The sequence below is a fragment of the Malaclemys terrapin genome, chromosome 7 (genome assembly GCF_027887155.1).
Source record: "Malaclemys terrapin pileata isolate rMalTer1 chromosome 7, rMalTer1.hap1, whole genome shotgun sequence".
In the NCBI taxonomy this organism is placed as follows: domain Eukaryota; kingdom Metazoa; phylum Chordata; order Testudines; family Emydidae; genus Malaclemys; species Malaclemys terrapin.
The window spans coordinates 63,868,264-63,886,628 of record NC_071511.1 but is presented as its reverse complement, the minus strand read 5'-3'; the positions used below and the strand labels follow the sequence as shown (position 1 = coordinate 63,886,628).

At 40.9% G+C, this 18,365-nt stretch overlaps 1 protein-coding gene across 2 annotated transcripts in view; it reads right to left on the bottom strand.

The window, feature by feature from the left end:
- The window catches only part of ADK (adenosine kinase), a 541,342-nt gene that overhangs the window by 17,595 nt on the left and 505,382 nt on the right, over positions 1-18,365 (bottom strand). For both annotated transcript variants that reach the window (XM_054034260.1, XM_054034261.1), the window contains exon 10: positions 6,842-6,928. In XM_054034260.1, the coding sequence (XP_053890235.1) occupies positions 6,842-6,928 (87 nt within the window). The remainder of the gene's footprint in view (positions 1-6,841; positions 6,929-18,365) is intronic.

Genomic DNA, 18,365 nt, shown 5'->3' with positions numbered 1-18,365 from the left:
TCAGTCTGCACTGCTTTGGATTGTTATCGAGCGGAACCCGTCATCAGCATGGACACATGTCCCCTGGAATGGTGGTTGAAGCATGAAGGGACATATGAATCTTTAGCACATCTGGCACGTAAATATCTTGCGACACCGGCTATAACAGTGCCAGGAGAACGCCCGTTCTCACTTTCAAGTGACATTGTAAACAAGAAGCGGGCAGCATTATCTTCTGCAAATGTAAACAAACTTGTCTGTCCGAGCGGTTGACCGAACAAGAAGTAGGACTAAGTGGACTTATAGACCTAAAGTTTTACACTGTTTTATTGTTGAATGCAGGTTTTTTTGTAGGTAAGTCTACATTTGTAAGTTCGACTTTCATGATCAAGCGATTGCACTACAGTACTTCTAATGAGGAAACTGAAAAATAATATTTCTTTTGTTTTTTTACAGTGCAAATATTTGTAATAAAAATATATATAAAGTGAGCACTATGCATTTTGTATTCTGTGTTGTAACTTAAATCAATATATTTGAAAATGTAAAAAACATCCAAAATATTTAAATAAATTGTATGCTATTATTGTTTAAAATAGCGATTAATCACGATTAATTTTTTAATTGCTTGACAGCCCTAGTACAAATATACAAAATATTACATTGTCCTGAAATTACATCTGGATGTTAACCTATAGAGAATCATTTGCATTAGCCACAAGAAAGAGGCCAATCTTTCCACAGTTGAGGGACACTTGGCAATTTGCCAGCAGTTCAAAGGCCAGATGTAATTTGTAAAGGCATTCAGATTAAGGGGGAGGATCACAAACTGGGACCTGCATTCTCCACAGGGCTTACCTCTATATTAAAGATGAGGGCTTTGGTTTTATTTTGGCCCATGTGGTAACAAGAATATAACAAAAGATAGGAAAATATACAGTATCCAATAAATCCTGTGTATCTCAAAATGATAAGCTAAAGCAAGATTCAATGAGGCACACAGAAGATACGTAGGAGGACAGACTATTCCTGTTGTGTCAAGTACTAACTTCGATATGAATTGTGTTCTGATGGCTGATACAGTAGCTGTCACTGAGCAAGACTGATGCTATGTTTCATTAAAAGGGGAGAGATAATTGTTTATTCTGCAAGCATGTACACGGAAGAAGGATTTCTCTTTGTAGTTTTTAAACTATAGGTAACTTCTTCCTGGAATCTGTCTCTGTGTTAAAGCTATCAATTGGATTTTGAAAATGACAACGGGTGTGAGCTTGGGACTACAGCTTTGATACCGACAGAAGTAAAATGCTTTGGCTAGCAGTTGGCACCTCACAGCACTTAATGAGGAACTGCTTTTATCTCAAGAATGTTGGCCCTTGCAAGTGGTATAAGGTTTTTTTTATCACATGGCTACAACGTTACTGCATATATTCTGTCACTGCTGCATTAAGTTACTTAAAAATGATTTGCAGTTACAGTTCATACTCTAGCACTTTTCATGCAGCATACAATGAAATCACATTAGATTAGCTACAACATTTGTTAGAGAACCTGTAGAACATATTGATCTTGCACCTTTTTCTGTTCATTTGTTATGATTTTTCTTCCCAGTTCCATTTAGTGGACAGACATTAGGGGAGAGATTGCAGGAAACAATGACTGTGATCGTCACAAAATATTCTCACTGTTTTCATTTGTTACTGTGGCAATGTCAAAGAGGATTCCAAATGGCAGACAGACCTACTCTGACAAAACAGCAGGACAGTAAAAAGGAGTTTTCTCTTGATCTAGGAAATTAGGAAAGCACATTGAGCTGAAAATGATATAACTGTGCCCATTTCCAATGTGCACTGCCATTACATGGGCTTTGCAACACATGATTAGGGCTGTTCAAGATGGGACTGGCTAAATAATAAGGAAACCTCTCCAAGCGCTACGGAATCAGGCTGTAATTTCATTCCGGGGGCCCTGGTGACATAAACCATGTTAGCAAAGCTCAAGTGATTTGTCAATGTCACCAGAACCCCGAGGTGGAATTACAGCTTTAATTTACGGGTGTTTCAGGGATTCATTTCATATTAGAAATGGAAATCTGGTGTGCTGCTGCAAACCACTAGAGGTGCTGAATTATTGTAAAGCTGCTTGTCGTTGCTTAAGCTAGTAAAAGGATGTGTTGCTGCTAAAAACCACTAGAGGCAGCAGAACTGACGGTAGTGTTCATAGAAGTGTTTCAAAATAACTATATATTTTAGTAACTTTTAAAATTCAATTTCTTATGGGTCAATCTGGACAATGGGTAACGTGGTTTTCTGCCTGCAGATGAAAGCAAGGAATTCAAAGAAATGTTTGATGTCAAACCCTATCAAGACAAGTTCCACTTAAAGAATCCAGTTCATTTTTTGTCTCTAGTTGCTTGTCTGAGCAGAGCTTTGAGCTACTTACACTAGGCACGAGGCCCCATTTTTAGAGAAGCTGAACACCCACAATGCCAGTTGAGGCCAATGTGAGCTACAAGTGCTCAGAAACATTTTAAAAATCTTTCATCTCAATGATTTTAAAATTTACTGAACTTTAGTAGTTAGATTCTTTCTAGAGGAAAAAAATTACATTTTTTATTTTTGGCTTCCCCCACCTTTCTTGTCCCTAAAGCTATTTGGGAGGAACAGCCATCCAACCTTGTATTTCCTGTTATTCACTGAGGCCAACTTTTTCCTGCAATCTTGTGGGCCCCAGAACTAGATTCCACTTCAGTTTCCCATGCCTGTGGACATGAGTGGCTCAGCTTAAAAGTTTTCAAGGCACGTGATGCATTCTAGCACCCTGACCACTTGGGAAAAAAACAGACTCCCTGAATGCAATCTTTAGTTTCCACCAGGGCTGACATGACCCTGTCTCAGCCACTAGCTGAAGCAAAGGTCTTTGATCCAGCAGCCCACAGCTCAACCATGCTAATTTACCACTCCCAGAGAAGTAAGGTGAGCTCTGCTGAGAGGATTTTGCTTCCTTTAGTTTGCAAAACTAGCCATATTTTCCAGTCTCTAATACAACTTTGAGTGCATTTTGTGAGTCAACAGATGGGATTTGAAGCATTTTGCTATAAGGAAACTAAAAGCTGAATCAAAATCGTATACTGAGGTGTTGGGGGTATTAATACACATGACCTTTTAAAGTGAGGAGTATTGAAAAGATAGAATAACAACTTTCCATTATAAAAAATTTGGGTGAGTCAGTAATTCAACATCTGGCTCCATGGCTTAAGTAGGGACTAGAAATGTCAAATAATACAACTACTACCACCACCACAATATAGGGTCATCTCTTGTGACTAGATCATAGAAGGTTGTATCTTCCATAAATATAATTTTTTAAAGGGGATGGAAGAAATTTTTTTTATAGATAGCACAGAGATTGTTTCCAGTGGAACACAGATAACATCAGTCCCGTAGTCAATATAGTCCAGTTTCCTGTCTCCAAGGATGGCTAGTATCAGATGAAAGTGAAAGAAACAATGTTGTGGAAAATTATAGTATAATTGCCAACAGGGGAAGTTTCTTCCTAATCCCCATTAATGAGTGGTTGGCTCATGCCTTGAAGAGGGAAGGACTCTTCTTAATTTTTTTATCCTCTCTAATGTGAATGTGGATGTTCTCATTATCTATATAAAATTTTAGTGCACTTTTGAACCTACTAAGTGCTCAGTCTCAATATCTTGTGGCAATGAGTTCCATTGAGTAAAAGTATACATTGCTATGTGGGGACCTTTCAGGGTCACTGAATGTCCGTGGAACAGAAGAAAGAATTATTGCTATGTAATTCCCAGCATCAATCCTAGTGTTGCCTTTAAAGATACATATAACATTTGCCACTCCCAGAGCGCCCAGTATATTAACTGATTTTAACGAGAGACTGTGTACATGTGTTAGCAGATCAGCCACTTCATGCTTAAGCTCCTTCAGGACTCTGGGGTATAACCACGTGGGCCTAGCGATTTCTTATTCTTTAATTTATCAGTTTGTTCCAGTGCCTTCTCTTTTGATGCCTCAATCGCTGATAATACCTCATCTTTACTACCAGAAAAAGACTGGCCCAGGAAAGGTTTTTCCCTACTATTCTCTGTGGTGAAGAGTGAGGAAAAGTAGTAACACAGCTTCTTTGGAATGCCCTTATCCTCCTTATTTCCTGCCTTTATTCTCCGGTAATCCAGCAGACACCAATTCTCTCAGGTTTGCAGCTTCTGATTTATTTAAATATTTTCTTATTTATTTTTATTTCTTTGGTAATTTCCTAGTTTCCTTCTTATATTTTACCTGTCACCAGCGATGCTCCTTTCTATTAATTTCCTAGTGTTGCATTTCCATTTTTGAAGGATACCTGGTTGGCTCAAAAAAGCACGTGAACTTTACCATCTAACTCTATTTTTACTTCTTGGCTTAGGCTCATATTTTCTGAAGTCCCCTTTCTAGAGTTTAATGGCCCTGGGCTAGTTTGGGTACAATTCCTTTGCTGAGGATGTTGAACAGGTCAAGAAATATTAAATTACTGGATGATTTCATGAAAGCTGAATCGCTGAACTGGGAGAACTGTGTTGCTGTTTGCATGGATGGTGCTGCTGCTATGACAGGCAATAGAAGTGGTGTTGTAGCAAGAATATGAGCCATAAACACACAGGTAATTGTAACACACTGTATGTTGCATCGCCAGGCCCCTGCAGCAAGAAAATGGAACCCAAATTACATGATGTGCTAAATGTAGCTGTGACAGTTGTGAATTTTGTTAAGTCCTGGCCTTTGAATTAATTCCTTTTTGCAAAGCTTTGTTTAGAAATGGGCGCTGGACATGACAAATTATTGTTTCATACAGAAGTGTGTTGGGTACCTCGCAACAGAGTATTGGAAAGAATTTTTGAGCTTTGCAAAGAGCTGCTGGGTTTTCTTTCTGTGCACAATCCCAAGATCTCCACAAACTTTTCTGACCCGATATGGATTGCGCAGCTTGCATACGTTGCAGACATTTTTAACTTGTTGAATGCGCTGAACCTGTCCATACAAGGGGGCAGTACAACCATACTTGAGCTGAGTGACAGAGTGCAGCACTTCAGAAGAAAGTAGAGATTTGGAAAACTAGGCTGAGCAGTGGAACATCAGATCTGTTTCTGCTTTTGACAGAATTTCTGGATACTCACAGAATGACAATTGATTGTGTGAGAGACAGGATCGTTGCTCACCTTTCAACTTTGGCTGAGCACTTCACTGTTTACTTTAAAAATACCAACATATGATTGGGTTTGGGATCCATTCTCCACTTTTGCTATATCATCTTGCCATTTGAGTGGAAAAGCAGAACAGGAGCTGCTCGAACTACTTGTGCCCAAACACTGAAAATTAAGTTTCAGGAACAGACACCTTGCCAGTTTTGGCCAACTGTTGCTGCAGTGTACCCAGTTTTAGTTACAGAAGCAATAAAAGTGTTGCTACCTTTCCCAACAACATATATATGTGAAGCACCATTTCTGCCATGCCAGCTATGAAGACAAAGTTCAGGTCTCCACTGGAAGTGGAGAGTGATTTATGAGTTTGCCATCACACCAAGGACAGATAGACTCTGCAGTAAGAAGCAGGCCCACCCATCACACTGATATCTATAAGTACTCTTCTACTCTTTTTCTTAAAGCATTACTGACAGTACGTGTTTATACGAACTACACAGATACTTTTGTCAATCAGTTTCTCAGTTGGAGGGTCCATGATTAACATTGCATTTGAAAAGGGGTCCGTCAACAAAAAAAAGTTTGAGAATCTCTGTCTTAGTCTATGCTTCCAATAAGTTAAGGTCTAATGGGACACTTGCTGCTATTACTCAGGACTAGTCTACTCTAGAAAGTTAGGTCGGCTTAATTACATTGCTCAGGGCTGTGAAAAATGTCACTCCTTCTGCAGGGTGTATTTAAGTGGACCTACACCCTGGCATAGACACTGCTAGGTTGATGAAAGAATTCTTCCATCGACTTAGCTACCAGCTCTTGGAGAGCTGGATTTACTACAGTGATAGAAGAACATATTCCATTGCTGTAGTAAGTGTGTACACTACAGCGGCACAGCTGAAGTGCTGCATCTGTGCCATTCTAGAGTTTCTAGTGTAGACGTAACCGATGTGGATATTAGAGCCTTAAAGATGCAATAGCATGTCACTGCACTACATAAATGCTACAATCAACTAGGGAATTTTTGGATTGGATTTTTTTCTTGGCTTATATTGAGTCATTTTTAAACCAGGCACAGACATAACATCCTCTTTTTTGGGGGGCTTATGCCAAAAATTTGTAAATTTGCAAATGAATATTAAGCAGTGCCAGATAATATTCTAGTCTAATTTTTAAAAGTTAACCCTTTATATTATTTTCTGATCTCCAAACAACTAGACTGGAAACAGATGTTCTAGAACAAAATGACATGATCAGAAGACATTACACTCAATTATTAAAATGTTATTTAATAGTCACCACAACCTGTTTTAAAGAACAACAATGTGTTAAAATTTTAAGCCAGGAGGGATCCGAGTACACTATATAATGTATGTGATGCAGCTTGTTTATGCAACATTCTGACAGATACAATTAATCTCGTGAAAACAATCATGGTATAACATAATAGCATATTATCTTTAAAGTCAAAGAACACATTTTTTCCTGTGAGAATGAACGCTTAACTAAAACACAATCTCAGGATGTAAATGAAAGCTTGAAAAGAACAAAATTTACTCTAAAGAACAATTTGGAATTCTAGACTGAAAAATGCAGATTCTATCAAGAATAGGGGAAAAAAGTCTAACCTCCAAATAAGAGAGTAAAGAAAGCAATAAGTACCTCCAACAAATGCATCACCAGCTCCATTGGTATCAATGATTTCACTCTGGTCACTGTCTAAGACTGGGAAAGCAGTCACTTCATTTTCTAGAAGAGTAGGAGAAAAGAAAACATTAGTAATTCGGGAAACAGAATTTGAAACACCTCACTGCAAAATAAAACAATCAACATGTGAATGTCAGTGCTCAACAACTCAATTTGGACCAAAAGGATCACACATTTAGTTTACAAGTCAGTTTATATACCACATGGACATGTGTGGATAGGTGGTCAAAGTGACAGAAAAACACAAGAAGATGCAGAGACAGATAAAAAGAGAGATGGAGAAAAATCCATCCTGCCAAAACCAGGACCTCCTGTCAGCTGCAGACAGCTGATGTAACCTCTAGACTAGCGAATCAAAGCCTCAGGAAGTAGCAAGCCCAATAGGGAAGACCTACAAGTATTTGCATAAGAAAAGTCAAAATAAATGTGAAATAATCAAAATAATAAAAATGTAAGATAAAGGGGAAAGCAAATACATTTTGGGGTAGTAAAATACTTTGAAACTGCATCTCATTTGAAAATGTGTCTGAGGATGGACCCTAGGAATTTGGAGCCAAAGTAGATTTGTTTTCAAAACGTCCAGTGACCTCAGCCTTCTTCCTTAGCGTTTTTTTTTTAGTCTCTCTCCCCTGAAGCTTTCTATCCTCTACTGGCACCCATAAAAACTATTTCAACAGATGGATCTAGAGCATCTGCACCTCCAATTCACCAACACATTACAACTGAACATAATTGCACCACTTCCGTATGATAACTTTAGCAATCTTGGGTTATAAATTTAATATATGCCACTTTCTAGGTGGTAATGTCATAATGACGTGATAAAAATATAATGACTACCTTGTCACAATACCTTGTTAAATTGTAAATTACCCCATAATAGAGCCAATGGAAGTTCTGCCTCTGGTATTCAGTGTGCATTAAAATGGTCTCAGCAAACGAATTTCCTTTGGCAGATAGTTAAAAACATTGCCTGTCAGCCAGCAAAACTGAAAACTATCAGAACTGTCTTCACCCTTTAATTTTTGATAAAAATATACATAATATGACAAATAGTCCCTGCAATATGTAAAAATTTCAGGTGTTTAGTCTTTTCACTACCCAGCTACACAGCAGATCATAAAATGGTTCATACACAGAGTACTTGGCCAATACACAGTCACGAACAAAGAATCCCAGGTTGGGAAGCAAACACAGAATTCACAGTCTCAAACCAGGAGCCTCTGTGTGTGTTGCAGAGGTTCCAGAAGGATCCTGGTTTCTGTGAAGTACGGTGTATCAGCTCTACTGCTCTTCACCATCTGCTATTAAGTGAACCAGGCAGATATAATGATGCTACCTCCAGAGGGAACTGTTGGCTGGCCCACCAGAAAGGGAGGGGAGTGTTGGCAACAACCATCAGTGAGAGGCAAAGGAAAAAAGGAAAAGGGTAATGAAAAAACATAAGATGAATATTCCAGTTAAAGAACAGGTTTTAGTCAGTACTTGGTGCATCCTCTCTTTCATTTATAAAGCTATTTAGAAACGCGATTTAAATGCTGTTGCATCACGGAATTCAAGAAATAAGTGTTTCACCCCGTACAGTACTTTAACTGGATTCATTTGAACTGAAAATCAAGGAATACAGGTCTTGTATTGAACTCTGCCATGAGAGCAGAGTGCATTCAACCATCTGATAAGAAAGTATAACATATTTTGCTCTAGCTTATGCAAAAACAATCCATAAAGCAACAAACCTGTTAAAGATACATTACAATGAAGAGGTTTGCTTTGTTGTTGTGGCCGTCTGCAGATTTCCCTTCCCCTAAATATACACACACAGATGTACCTATAAAGTATATTTGCAAACACACATGATTGTGTATGTGTATGAATGTATGTGTATGTGCATGAATGTATGTGTATGTGCACAGAAAAGACATAATGCACAAATGTTGTACTTTGAATAAGATAAACAAGCAGGGATCAAGATTAATCAGGATTAATCACATGAGCAAACTCACGTGAATGAAAGAGCTCCCACCATCATCTTCTCTTTCTCCTCACTTCTCTCCTCGAGTCCTTCCCTAAGCTCCCTGTAGTACTCTTAAGTACTGCACTTATAAACGTCTGCGCTATTCATTCTGTATTAGATATAGTAGTAGGAAACTCTGAGTTATTTTAAAAAATAAATGCACAATGACTTCAGCTGATATGATATAAGCCTGCTTTACTTTCACAATTTTCCAGTTTTAAATGGGTCATCCAGTCTGTTCTTCCTGCTTCTATAACTGTATATGTTTTCAAGTGGAATGAGTCAGGATGCTGAGGGTTCAGAAACAGTTTGTCTGGTTTTGCAGCATGCACTATTTTGAAAAGTAGATATTCTTACATACTGCACATGTTCAATACAGATGCTCCCCGGGTTACACAAGCCTGACTTACGGAAAACATAAACTGCCTTTTTTTTTTTGGCGTAACTGTCGGAGATACGTTCCCGACTTACGCAAAATTCGACTTACGCAAGGCGTTCTGGAACAGAATGCTTGCGTAAGTTGGGGAGCATCTGTACAGCAAATTATAAAACTTTCTCTAAGCAAATGCCTATTACCACAATAGAATTTAATCACTCCTTTGGACCTACAGTATCAGACAACTGTTTTGTTACAACCTGCAGGTAATAATAACACACATTTAAAATACACTGAAGTAATATTAAGGATCTATCTTTAACCCACACAAAATGAAGTCAATAAGCTTAATTCACTTTGCTATGCCCAGGCAGCAGGATATGTGATATCTAACATCACCTACCACTATGAGGGCCCTGTAATAACCAGGAACAATGGGGTGAATTAAGGATGAACCAGAAGCCTCCACTCTGAATTTCCTTGGTATTGTGAGTCTAATGTTACTTTAATTTCATTTTCATATGTGATATATTATATTATAAATCTCCCAAATCCATCATAGTGAACACAGAGACACCTTGGCTAAGTGCACTGGTCATCAAATGACCTTGCTTTTCAAAGTCAGTTCTGATTTCATTTATCATTCTGACAGCTTATGAAATAAAGAATAATTACATAAGTATTTTGAAATCCAAGTGCTGCTCCTCTGGGCATAAAATCCAGTGTGCTATTTTTAAGCAACAAACCTCTTCTAAGGTAAACACATTCAAATACAGGGCACCCTCTCTATGTTGCTTCTTGGAAACTAAGGACTGTGTGTGAGAGTTACAGCAGATATAAATAATTAAGTAAAATTTGGTAATGAATATCACTGAAAGCTAGAGTCTTAGGGCTTGATCTCACACTGATCAAATTCTATTGACTTCAACACTTGATTTACACTGATGTAAGTATGATCAGAATCAGGCCCTAATGTATTGCCCTCCTATGCTGAAGACAGCTTTATAACACACAGCCTTAGTCAAAGTCAGTTCAGTGGTAAATCCTAGCTGTTACTATTGCTACATTATGCATGTAGGACCTATCTTTTTGCCTTAGTAAATATGTACACTAATGTATCTACCCAAACAATATGTTTGCACGTAAAACAGAGCCTGGAGGTAATGCTGCAGAACAATATTGATAGAAAAACATCCTTCCTCCCACCCTAATACACACAGAAATTAAAGTTGCCAAATAAATATAGCCAGTTTCATGATGCTAGCTGAAACACTGATGGTTGCTTCAAGTACTACAGGTCTGCCTCTAAACCAAATTAGAATCACAGATTACACGTCTGCTTGTAGTACAGTAATAAACACTAGCAAACAATCATTACATCCAATTAGGCTGAGTACTTTTCTTAACTGGGTCATTTACTAGTCTATCTTGCTCTTAGAAGTAAATTAAATGTGTAAACTTATATTTAATTACCTGTAACAGAATTCTTAAAGGCAACATGTCTGAATGCCCTTAACTTCTCATTTTTAAAAAAAGGGACTTTAAAATGCAAAAGTATTGTCTAGCTGCTTCCTAAAATAATAATCTTTAGATCCATGGGCAGATATTGATTATACCGATGCTGACAAGCTGGGACACATTCATTTTTCATTTGTAAACTGAACTTTTTATAAAACAATAACTGTGAAACAGAACTCACCTGCACCCCCCCACACACGCAATTTTCTTTAGATCAGGGGCCAAATCCAGATGGAAAGGAAAGGCGAGGGAAAGAAATAGAAAAAAATAGAAAAGATATGAACTTAAGCCCAGAAATATATAAATGGGTCTGGGCAGCTGTGGTGGGGAGAAGTGAGAGAAGTATTTGGAATAAACCCCAAGTCAGCAGAGCAGAACCCGAATTCTTAACCCTTTCCAAAGAAGGGTGAAAAAGAACCTAACAGTGTTTAGGCTTCCACATCATCCTTACATCAAGGTAATCAAAAAAACCCTTTAAATTAGTAGAGTAATAATGTTTTTTTTTCTTGTTTTTACTGCTGGAGGCACCAATGTCATTGATGTATTCCGCAAAAGGAAAAAAGGAAACCAGTATCATGTACATTAAGTAGATACTGTCATACCAACATCAATATCAGCACAGTGATGCCCAAAGCTATAAAGAATCCACAGGGATGGTGTAGTGCTCTAAGCCTCTGCTTAGAAATATCTAGATCCTATAATGATGGATTTCAACTCCGGTAGGGTTGTCTCAGTCCATCATTCCAAGGTGGTTCCATGCCATATACTGTTTGAGTTTTTCATATGTCTGCTCTTCATAGATGTTATAGACTCCATGGCACTTTTGTTGAGTGTAGGAGTTTGCCTTGTTTCCTTGCTAACATTTTTCCTCTCCCACACCCACTTTTGTGCAGTGTGTGGACTGGTGCTGTAGCTATACTGGGCTGATTCTCCTCTCACAGTGGTATGAATGATTAGTACGTTTGTTGAAGTCAACAACATTAAACAGCGCAAGCAAGAGGATAATCAGGCTCATATTTTGGGGAATGCTTTGGGATTCTTCCAATTAACAAGCACTACACAAAAAATATAAAATAAATATATGAAGAACACATGATAACGGATGCTGTACCATAACTTACTATACATGCAGTTAGAAGATTTTTTTTGAATATGTATAAAGAAGTTAAATCTGATATCATAATTGATAGCGTTGCCAAACTGTCTTTCAGTCATCTTGTTCAGTACTTTGGCCATTATTATTGAAAACCGTGATGCATGTTTCTGGTGCTAAACAAAATAATTAATAAAGAAATCATACAAATAATAATGCAACATAATTCAATGCAAAAATACCCCAATGATGCTATAGGGCTAAATTTCTCATTTACAGCTAGTCCAGCAGAATAGTCCACAGCTGCATTGCCCCAGGAGCAGCCATGGGGAGGAAATTTCACCTCTGAGGCAAGAAGATCAGATGTGCTGGTGCCTTGTTGTGGGGGCAGAGAAATGGAGCCAAAGCTCTGCCCGTTCCATGGTCCTTTCCACCTACCTGCATGGGGGAAAGTCCTGGATGTGCAGACTCCATTTCTCCCCCTGTATATCCCACTTTTCCTCTCCCTTCCAATCCATGCAGGGGAGATACAGGGAAGATATAAGAGGGCAATCTTCCTTTACGTATGCTCCTGTACAGCCACATAGGCTGGCCCATTACTATCGCCATAGTATTTGACTCATGGTTAAAATTGAAGCAGCATTCTGGCACCTAGCGTTTGACCACTGAACCTAAGCCTGATTCTGGACACACTCGCAACAGTTTAATACCACTGGCTTGGATTAACTCTTGGTGTATACCATGGTGAGATCTAAATCAGGCCTGGTCTACACTACAAGCTTAGATCAACATAAGCTGCATTAAGTCGATCTAATAATATATGCGTCTACACTACTGAGTCCCTTCCGCTGACCTACGTGGCCTGTAAAATTGACTTCTGAACTCTACCTCTGCGAGAAGCGTAGCGCTCGATTCGACATCCATGGGTCAACATGGGGATAGTGTAGACACTGTGGTGTGTAATTCGAATGAATTGGCCTCCAAGAGGTGTCCCACAGTGCTCCACTGTGACTGCTCTGGAGAGCACTTTCAACTCCACTGCACATCAGCCAGGCACACAGGAAACAGCCGATCCTCTGTTAAAGCCTCAGGAACTTTGGATTTTCATTTCCTGTTTGATCAGTGTGGAGAGCCAGCACAGCACAGCTGATGATGGAGACTCAAGGCCGCAAACATGCTTCAGCATGGAATATAAGAGGTGGTGGATCTTATTGCTCTGTGGGGAGAAGAGTCTGTGCAGGCAGAGCTCCGATCCAGCAGAAGAAACGCTGACATCTATGCCAAGATTGCACAGGGCATGGGGGAGAAGGGCTACACCAGGGACAAGTAGCAGAAAATAAAGGAGTTTCAGCAAGTGCACCAGAAGACAAGGGAGGCAAACAATTGTTCTGGTTCTGCCCCACAGACATGGCACTTTCATGAGGAGCTGCATGCAATTCTCTGCAGTGACCCCACCACTATGCCACAACGCTCCATGGATACGTCCCAGGAGCCCCGGGCAACCTCAAGCAACAATGAGTAGGACATTTTTGACGAGGAAGGGGAGGAGGAGAATGTGAGGCTGGCATGCAGAGGATCCATTCTCCCCAACAGCCAAGAACTGTTTTTAACCCGGATCCCATCCCTTAACAAGACCAGTTGGTGGCAGAATGTGACGCCAGGGAAGGCATATTTGGTGAGTACACATTTCCAATCAAACCTTAGTGGTTACATGCTATTATTTTTTTATATTTAAAATGAACAAGAAAGTAGGTGTAATGGGTATCAGTGGCCTCTCCAGTTACAGAGGGTGCTCTCTGAAAAACACTTTTTATGTGCATGGGAATGGCCCAGGAATCCTCCATGGAGATCTCTAGGAAGCTTTCATGGAAGTACTCTGCAGTCCTTTGCAGAAGGTTTCTGGGGAGGGCTGCCTTATTTCATCCACCACAGTAGGACACTTTCCCGCGCCACTCCAGTATCAACTCTGCTGGCATCATTGCAGTACACAACATAGCAGCATAAGGACCAGGTCTGTACCCAGATGCTTACAGCATTTACTCCCTTGCTGCTTCTGTTACCCTCATGAGAGTGATATCACATAGGGTCACCTAGGGGAAACGTGGGGAGTTTTGAATGCTAGCCCTTAAACCGCAAAAATTCAACAAGTAATCTGCCCCCCGTTTGGGGACATCTGGGTGTCAGAAGCATGCTTTCCCAAACATGCCGTGGTTGTGGTTGGAAGAGATCACCATGTATTGCAAGCAGTGCTGAAAAAAAAAAAGAAAAAGAAAGGGGGGGGGGGGAGTTGGCGGCTTCCTGTTTGTCTCCCTTCCCCTTGCAACCCAGCGCTTTTGTAAAAAACAAACTATTTGGGGGGCTTTACACTGGTGCCTGTCCTCAAGGCCCATCCAGGTTGCTACAGGACAAGGGGCTTTTCTCAAGTTCCAACCTGCGATCCCAAGGATCTCTTCACAAAAGCAGCAGCACAAGACCTCTTGTCCATGCCTCGTGGCCTTACTCACCATGGCTGGAGAAGCAAACTGACTCTTGTAATAGTCACCAGTTGTGATTACGTTGTGGCTTGCAGTGTAGTGCATTGAGGGGTGGTTTTTTTTTTTAATAACAATAATTAACTTTGCACCAGAAACAATGTATGCACTGTCAATGGTACCCTTGTGCTTTGCATTCCTTGCAGCTGAAACCTTGTCTGTCGGCGCATCCTCCACACTGGGACAGAGACTTTCCCAGATTAGAAGGTGGAAAAAGATGACTCGGGAGGACATGTTCAGTGAGTTAATGCGTGCCTCTGAGAGTGACAAGACGGAGCTCGGAGCATAAAGGATTACACTATCCAAGAACCTGGACATGGACAGGAGAGCATGCAGGGAACACGAGCATGCCACGCAGGAAGAGATGCTGTGGATTATGAAGGAGCAATCAGATATGTTGAGGTTCTGGTTGAGGTTCAAGAAAGGCAGCTGGATGCTAGAGTCCCTCTGCAGCTATTGCTGAACCTGCTTCCATCATCGCCCAGTTCTACATCCACCTCCCCAAACATCCTGGGTGGGGGGGAGAGAAGAGTTCGGCATCCCTTGCACTCAACACCAGGGAAGGGTACAAGGACCAGAAGGCACCCATTCCCACACCTTTGATTGTTATTGAAGAGCATCTATAAGTAAGCTTTCCTTGTTTCTCCCCCCTTTTATCATCAGCCTTTTGCCCCAGGTTATCTTACCCTTTTTTTTTTTTTTTTTTGCAGTCTCTGTGTTTGTGTGCGTAATAAAACTTAACAGATTGAGGAGAAAAGGCTCTTTATTCATTCACAGTGGTTGGTGGGAGTAGAGTTTACAGGGGAGAAAATGCACTGGAGGGGACAGTTTGGTAAGGAACACCATAGGTAAGTGTCACATTACTCTGGCTCATTGTTGAAACTGCTTTTTAAAGCCTCATGGAGGCACAGAGCCCCTCAATGTGGTCTTCTTATTGCCCTGGTGCCTGGCTGCTCAAAATCGGCTGCTAGGTGATCTGCCTAAACTCCCCACTCCCGCGGGAAACTGTTCTCCCTTTGTTTCACAGATATTATGGAGTACACAGCAGGCAGCAATAACAATGGGGATATTGCTTTCACTGAGGTCTAACCTAGTAAGCAAACACCAGTGACCTTTTAAATGTCCAAAGACACATTCCACCACCATTCTGCACTTGCTCAGCCTATGACTGAACCAGTTCTCACTGCTTTCCAGGCTGCCTGTGTATGGCTTTATGAGCCATGGGAGCAAGAGGCAGGCTGCGTCTCCCAGGATCACGATTGGCATTTCAGCATCACCAATGGTTATTTTGAAGTCTGGAAAGAAAGTCCCTGCTTGTGGCTTTCTGAACAGACCTGTGTTCCTAAAGATGCACGCGTCATGCACCTTTCCTGACCATCCCACATTGATGTTGGTGAAATGGCCCCTGTGATCCACCAGCACTTGCAACACCATTGAGAAGTACCCCTTTCAGTTTATGTACTCTTTGGCAAGGGGGTCTGGTGTCAAAATTGGGATACGGGTTCTGTCTATTGCCCCACCACAGCTAGGGAACCCCATTGCGGGAAAATCATCCACTATGTCCTGCATGTTGCCCAGAGTCACTACCCTTCTTAGCAGAAGTCTATTGATGGTCCTGCTATGTTGGATCACAACAGATCCCATGGTAGATATACCTACTCCACATTGATGCCCCATTGATCAGCAGCAGTCTGGCATTGCAAGCTTCTACAGAGCAATCAGCACTCGCTTCTTCACTGTCAGAGCAGCTCTCATTTTAGTATTGCTGCACTTCAGGGCTGGGGAAAACTCTTCACACAGTTCCTGTAAAGTGGCATAACGCATTCACAAGTTCTGCAGTCACTGCTCATCATCCCACAGCTGCATAATGATGCAGTCCCTCCAGTCAGTGAGTGTTTCCTGGGCCCTGAAAAGGTACACAGGCTCAACCATGTCAAGGTGATGCGTGACTGTCGCCAGCAACTACAAACTGCTCTGCTTTATGTCTTCCAGCAGGGCTGCTTGCATGGCATCACACTCTTCTGTGCGGCGGCTCCTGTATTGGCTGTGTCAATACTGCAGGACAAGGTGAGAGGTGTTTGTAATGCTCACAACAGTAGTTTACAGTTGAGTGAGGTCCAGGCTTATCGTGCTATAGCGTCCATGCGGGTAACCAAGGCATACAAAAAAAGGCGCAAAAAAGGCTTGGTTTGTTTGCTGTTGATTTCAGGGAGGGAAGTAAGTGCATCATGGGATGCTAATGCCATGATCCCATAACCGCCCGTGCCAACGTTTTGGTCCCATAAGGCATTGCAAACCCAACCCAAAATTCCACTCGGCTACGTGCACTGTGGGATAGCTACCCACGGTGTCGATGTGAGCCCTGCTAGTGGGGATGCACTCGGCCGATACAATGAGTGTAGTGTGAACATTCAAGATCAACTTGCCTAAATCGGAGGCTCAGTGTCAACTTACATGAAGTCGACTTAACTTTGTAGTGTAGACATGGCCTCAGACTCTCTGTATCTAGTTGCAAGAACTGCAAAACTTAACAGTACTAAAGAATGACTCAGTCTTGAATGGTTTTTATAGACCCCAAAGTATTTTCTTTACAGGACATGTGGGAGCCTCTTCCCCTTTGGCATTCTCTGACCAGTTCACTGCCAATGCCAACAGCTGAAGTTCTGTTTCATTTTTTAAATCTCATTATGTTTTGTTTAGACTGGTATACAAAACACTATAATTATGTATATCAGACAGAGGAGCAGGGGAGGGTAGCAGAAGATGCTTAAGTTTTGTCTTTATTCTGGCTCTGATGAAATATATACGTATATAAATATATATATTCCTAAGAAAAAGTGCCCTGAAGATCTGGCTGCTGAATTTTTCTGACATGTGTCACAATGTTTAAAGTTTAGGACTGCACTGAATTCTGTTGAAAAAGCCCTTCCAAATTCACAAGAGAACTACCATTTGCCTACTAGGCATGCTTTTCAGTGGGAGCTGAAACTGGGTCCACTGAACTGCCAGAAAACGAACTCCCCTAATTCAGCATGGCTGCTAAAGACATAAGGTAGCATTCAGAATTAAACCATTTTCCTGTGATCTCTGTCTGAGCGAGGAAAGGGGTTGGAGTCCGAGGAAAGGCAAAGAGTGTTAAGGTTTAAGCATCACACATGAAAGAAGAAGAGCCTGATTCTGAACTTGTGCAGTTTTTATGCTGGAGTAACTCAAATGACTATAATGGAGTTACTCCTGAATTATACCAGTGTATGATCATAATCAGGCCTGAAGAGAGAAGGGATAGGTCAGAGCAACCCAAGACCCGAACTAGTACTTTTCCAAGCCCTGCTCAGACATGTAGGGCTTGATTTCCCACTGCATTACTCCAGTTTTACCACAGTGTAGCTTCACTGAAATCAGTCAAGCAACACCGGCATAAAACTAGTCTAACACACTGGTGAATCTGGCCTTAGACATTTATGTGCACAGACCTTACATTTGTAAACTCTATGCACACATAGAGACTTCAGAGGCACAACGATTTCAGCCACCATAAATGATAACAAGACTTCCCATTTTTACCCTTTAGTTTTATTTACTTATTTATCATCTATAAAACCAGAGCCTGTTTGTTTCAGAAGAGTGGAGGTGCAAGCTAGGAAAAGAAGACATGGCTGACAGCCAGGAAAGAATTAATATTTACTACGAAGAAAAACAAAACCTTAATTTGCTTTTCATTGACTAGCTTAGTCTTTTGCCAGTCTTTCGTTTATGGTTATTCACGTAGCTGGAGTTGACACAGCTTAGGTCGACCTTTTGTGGTGTCTACACCGCGCTGGGTCGACAGGAGAAACTCTCCCATCGACTTACCTTATGCTTCTTGTTCTGGTGGAGTACCAGAGTCAACAGGAGAGTGATTGGCAGTCGATTTAGTGGGTCTACCTGCTAAATCGACCCCTGGTGGA